General features: G+C 49.0%; 1 protein-coding gene across 2 annotated transcripts in view; it reads right to left on the bottom strand.

Annotated features, from left to right (window-relative positions):
- LOC123155975 (type II inositol polyphosphate 5-phosphatase 15) overlaps positions 1-4305 on the bottom strand; it is an 8906-nt gene extending 4601 nt beyond the window's left edge. Inside the window, exons 1-3 of one of the 2 annotated variants that reach the window (XM_044574147.1) lie at positions 3131-4305; positions 1766-2018; positions 868-1672 (exon numbers count right to left, since the gene is read on the bottom strand). In XM_044574147.1, coding sequence (XP_044430082.1) covers positions 868-1672; positions 1766-2018; positions 3131-3965 — 1893 coding nt within the window. In that variant the 5' untranslated portion in view covers positions 3966-4305. The remainder of the gene's footprint in view (positions 1-867; positions 1673-1765; positions 2019-3130) is intronic. The other variant, XM_044574148.1, reaches the window with a different exon arrangement.
- Between the last annotated feature and the right edge of the window lie 206 nt (positions 4306-4511).

Below are 4511 nucleotides of genomic sequence, written 5' to 3'. Positions count from 1 at the left end.
TAATAAGTTTGGTTCCGCATTTTAAGCAACTTGCGAAACTGTGTAATCAATAATTGCTCAGTGCCATTTCTCTATATTATACTCCATGGATTTTTGCAAGCGCAGTTGAGTTGGCACGGACTCTAAAGCCAAGCTTTGACCATTAATTTGTCTTACGTATGAAGCTGCTTTTAAGTTTGATCTATTAGTGACACTTTAGTGTGATTGGTCATATACATAGTTGGACTGATGGGTGGTCAAGAAGTACAAAAATCAAATCTCAAAATATGTGGGTCACCTTATAAATATTATCAAGAGGCTCACTATTCATATTTTGGAACAAAGCAAGAGGCAAACAGTTCTATTTTGAAACAGATGGATAATAGTTCGTAAGTAAACCATCAGTAAAGGAACATATTGGCAGTTTTAACTATACAATGCAAATGTAAAATACTAATGCAAAAACACGATTTTTTGCAGGTTATCTTCCGCGCTACATGATGGATCCGTACGTGGTTGTTACTACACCACGCGGAAGTGCGGGCGCTTATGGTATCTCGGTGTGACCAATGGGAGATGGTAGCACGGGATATGTACAACCGGTTTGGATGGCGATCCAATGGTAGGCTATGTGTGTAGGCATATATCTCTATTTCTGTCGGTTTTGGCTTTATTTTTATTTTGGCAATTTTGTACTTCACCACTGGAGCTCTAACTAGGATTTTAATAACTTTATGGCTGTGTGCATTGCAATGATGCAGAGGCTGGGCGATATCCTCCTTTTTAAAAAACCTATTTGCATGCATTAACAGTATAACTTACCTCTACTTGATTTTTGAGGAACAAAACAAGAAAAGGTGAAGTGAATGGTTCGGTCAACTTTCTTACACTTTCTTTAGCCGCAGCCATGGCAAGAACTCCAGCACCCATCTCAACCTCTTGCAGGCCAACCACCACCAATCCAACATCAGATGATGCAGTACCCAACCATGACCAAAGCGATTCAGGTGATGCTTTCTCCTGCGCAACATTCCAAGTTCCAACCAGCATCTTAATGTTCTCTACCCTTGTATAGGACAACTCCCTCTTCGCCAATTCCGTCCGCAGAATATCATCCAGAGGTCCAGGAGAAGTTAGAGGCCATCCTCGAATACCACCATGATGGGCTAGCGTAAAGATGTAAGAACCACCAATGGCCATCTGAATGACTGGACAGCTATGTCCGGTCCATCCTCCCAGAGGGTTACCTTCAACATCCATGACTTGAACAGCACCACTGGCATAGCCCACCCACACCTTTTCTCCGAGTGCCTTTATGCATTGAACGGAAGAATTATGATAACTGAACTCTTTTAGCCAGTTCCCATTTCCATCCCACATAATAATCGAGCCATCTGTGCAACCTGACCAAATTGCTCCATCCATTGCTTGAGCCACAGTTTCTGTTCGACGGTTATCTTCAACAAACGTTCCTTTAGTTGCAACTCTGCGTACTGCACCGCCAGCCCCAATCAAGGCATTCCAAGATTTCTGTAAAAAGGTGATAGAGCCTTGGTTTTTCTCCTTCTTTGTGGGTTTTACCTTGATTTCTTCCTCTATAAATTGTTCTGGCATAACTAGTGGCTCTAGACGAGCTGACTCCACTTGGCCGTCCATGCCAAATACTTTTAACAACTCCCTTGTCCGAGCATCCCTACACAAAGCATATCAAACAATTAGTTCCAATCGGCCATGAGATAATGTAGTTGAGAAACTGATGTGATGGCATTTATATTTAGAATCGTACCAAAGAGCAAACGTCATGCTAGTTAGACTCCAAACTTTCGCTCGACAATGGTCCGCAAGCATGTGTTTCACATCAGTAGTGGGCAAAGAGAACATGTTACCAACTGTGACATAGTTCCTAAGGTCAATATACGCATTTTCGACCAGACAAGAAGCCATATATTTTTCTTCTGGTGTTAGTGAGAGGGACTTAGCAATGACATCCCAGGGCCATGCCTTTATAACACCTGCTTCGGTGCCTGACCATATTTCACCTGTTTCCAAGAGATTGAAATGAAACATATCAATTTGGGATAAATTTTCACTCCATTTTAGTTCAAATTTAGATTATAACCTCTTATCTGCAACAAGAGAGGTGCATGAATGCCAAAACTTGTAACGCAGACTAGTGATTTACTCCCTCTGTAAACAAATATAAGAGCACTAAAGTAGTGATCTAAACACTCTTATATTTCTTTACGGAGGGAGTAGATATCAATGCCTCGACAATGCTTGATTCAAGTCGGAAGAGGCCAGAAAGGAAAACTGATAATTTAGTTTTGATGTGAAATAAACTGCACAAATGAACTAATAATACTAAAATATTCCCTATATATATAGGTTTCAGAGTAGTCAATCAAGAGTCATATCCCGCACAACAAAAATCAGAAGACATATGGACATAAGAATCTACAGTTAACGAATACTGATTTAGCTTATTGGAATCAGTTATCTAGGAGAGAGCTGAACATTCACAAGCTAGTTCTTTACAGAAGATGGAAGAGGAACTGGAGGGTAAATGAGTGACTGACTGGGTGAAATTTGTCGCTTTCAGTTGTAATAAGGGCTTACTTTCGTCAGCTTAATTCTGTTATCTATTCACTGTTATTACACTGGTTTTCTCAGGTTGAAGCAAGAGCGAGGCACTAGGTGCGCCTTAACCAGGCTGTGATACCAAGCTTGCCTTATTTTTCTGTAAATAACCTGATTGATGATTAATATCAACGTGGTTGGACATGTTTGCTACATAATTATGAGAAAAAAAATTAGAACCAGGATGTCCGTCAGTATGGGGAAAAGCTAATTTTATTCTTTAGAAAGGCTAACTCTACCGTCCAAAACTCCAACCTAAAGTAAAAAAAGGTGTAAATGTGGCAGAAGCGCCATTGCCAAGTTAGCACTTGCCAATGATGTAAAATTAGGTAATCTTAGCATTTCGCGATGACTTAAAATCGGCTAAATTGAACATTTCCAGTTATCATCACGCCTTTCAGCAGAGTGCCATTGCCGGATTATGCTCATAGCTCATATCCAGTATACAATTTGCTTTTGCTCGAAGCAGTCAATGAAAACCAAAATTGGGTGATCAAGGAAGCGAGCTTCTCACCGTATGATGTGACAACCATGGAGAGCACCGGGGTGCGGCTGTGCGCCTGCCACGACAGGGCCTCCTTGAACATGGGCGCATTCTCGCCACCATCTGCTGCACCTGCCGGCGCCGTGGCGAGGTCCATGCGCCACGACCGGATCCTCCCATCCTTGTGGCCCGTCCACACGAGCTTGTTCGCGCTGTCCACCGCGACGCAGAGCGCTGGCGGCGCGGGCACGGATTCCGTGAACGGCGCGGTCTCCTCGTCTCCCCGGCGCGCCCCCACGACGCTCCCGGCGAACAGCTCGTCGAGGCCCCACACCCGAACCCCGGACTCGGCCCCCGCCCACAGCTGGCGAAGCTGCGGCTCGCACGCGAGCGTCCGCAGGAAGGAGCACACCTGCGTCTCCCGCGGCGGATGGGGCCGCACCTCGAGCGCCGGCGGGCGGCCAGGGTGCATGGCCGCGCGCAGCGGCACGCGGAAGATGCCCTCGCCCCCGCCCGCGCCAACGAACTCCGGCAGCGCACCCCTGCCCCCGTGCTCCGACGTCGCCACGGCCCGCTCCAGCGTCACCGCGCCGCCGCCGCCGAAGGAGGCGGCGTGTAAGTACATGGACTCGCCGCCGCGGCTGTGGTGGTGGTGAGGCGGGAGCTGGTGGGGACACGACACGCTGCGCGCGGGGTCGTGGCGGTGCGCCGAGGCGGAGGCGATGGGGTCGTCGTCAAGGCTGTGCGAGCTGAGCGCGGCGTGGCGCGCGTACGCCGCCTGCGCCACCGCGTCCCGCGCGAGCGGCTGGCTGTAGGATATCCCCTTGCGCTGCGGCGCCCGCCCCCGCTCGTCGTCGGGCTCCATGACCTCGCGTCCGCGCGCGAGCGCTCCTGGTCCGTCCGGCGGCGATTCGAGCTCGTACGCGCCCGTAAGGCGGAGACGGCGGGAGAGGAGAGGCGACGGAGACAGGGGCGGAAGGGGGAGGCCGCGCCGCGCCGTGGAGGCAAGGGAACTCCGGAGCTGGTGTGACAGTGTGCGGGAAGGCTGTTTGTTTCTGGTTATATGGGTGGATGCCTCGTGGACCGGGACCACGGGGGGTCCATGGGGAGGCACCGGCCGTGGCAGTGGGAAAGTGGGGGGCGTGGGGAAGCTCCTCGCCGTGATGTTGGAAGCGGCCCGAAGAGGGAGGTTGGTGCTGCCCGGGATCGCTGCCCTGAAAGCTACGGCTTTCCCAAATGGATCAGGGTCAACTGTATTGGGAAAGGAGAATTCTTGCAGGGGATTGACAAATTGTTTTGGTGTGCAACTCATGATAGCCATTCGTTTACTGTAGCTATATATTCGCTCCCCGGCCTGCAGATAATGCTTTATTTTTCCTTTTCGACCTGATAATGCTCATGTTTGCTCAAA

Source organism: Triticum aestivum, chromosome 7B, assembly GCF_018294505.1.
Source record: "Triticum aestivum cultivar Chinese Spring chromosome 7B, IWGSC CS RefSeq v2.1, whole genome shotgun sequence".
NCBI lineage: Eukaryota > Viridiplantae > Streptophyta > Magnoliopsida > Poales > Poaceae > Triticum > Triticum aestivum.
Note: the sequence above shows the minus strand (reverse complement) of the source record. Positions and strands in the feature narration are given on the sequence as shown.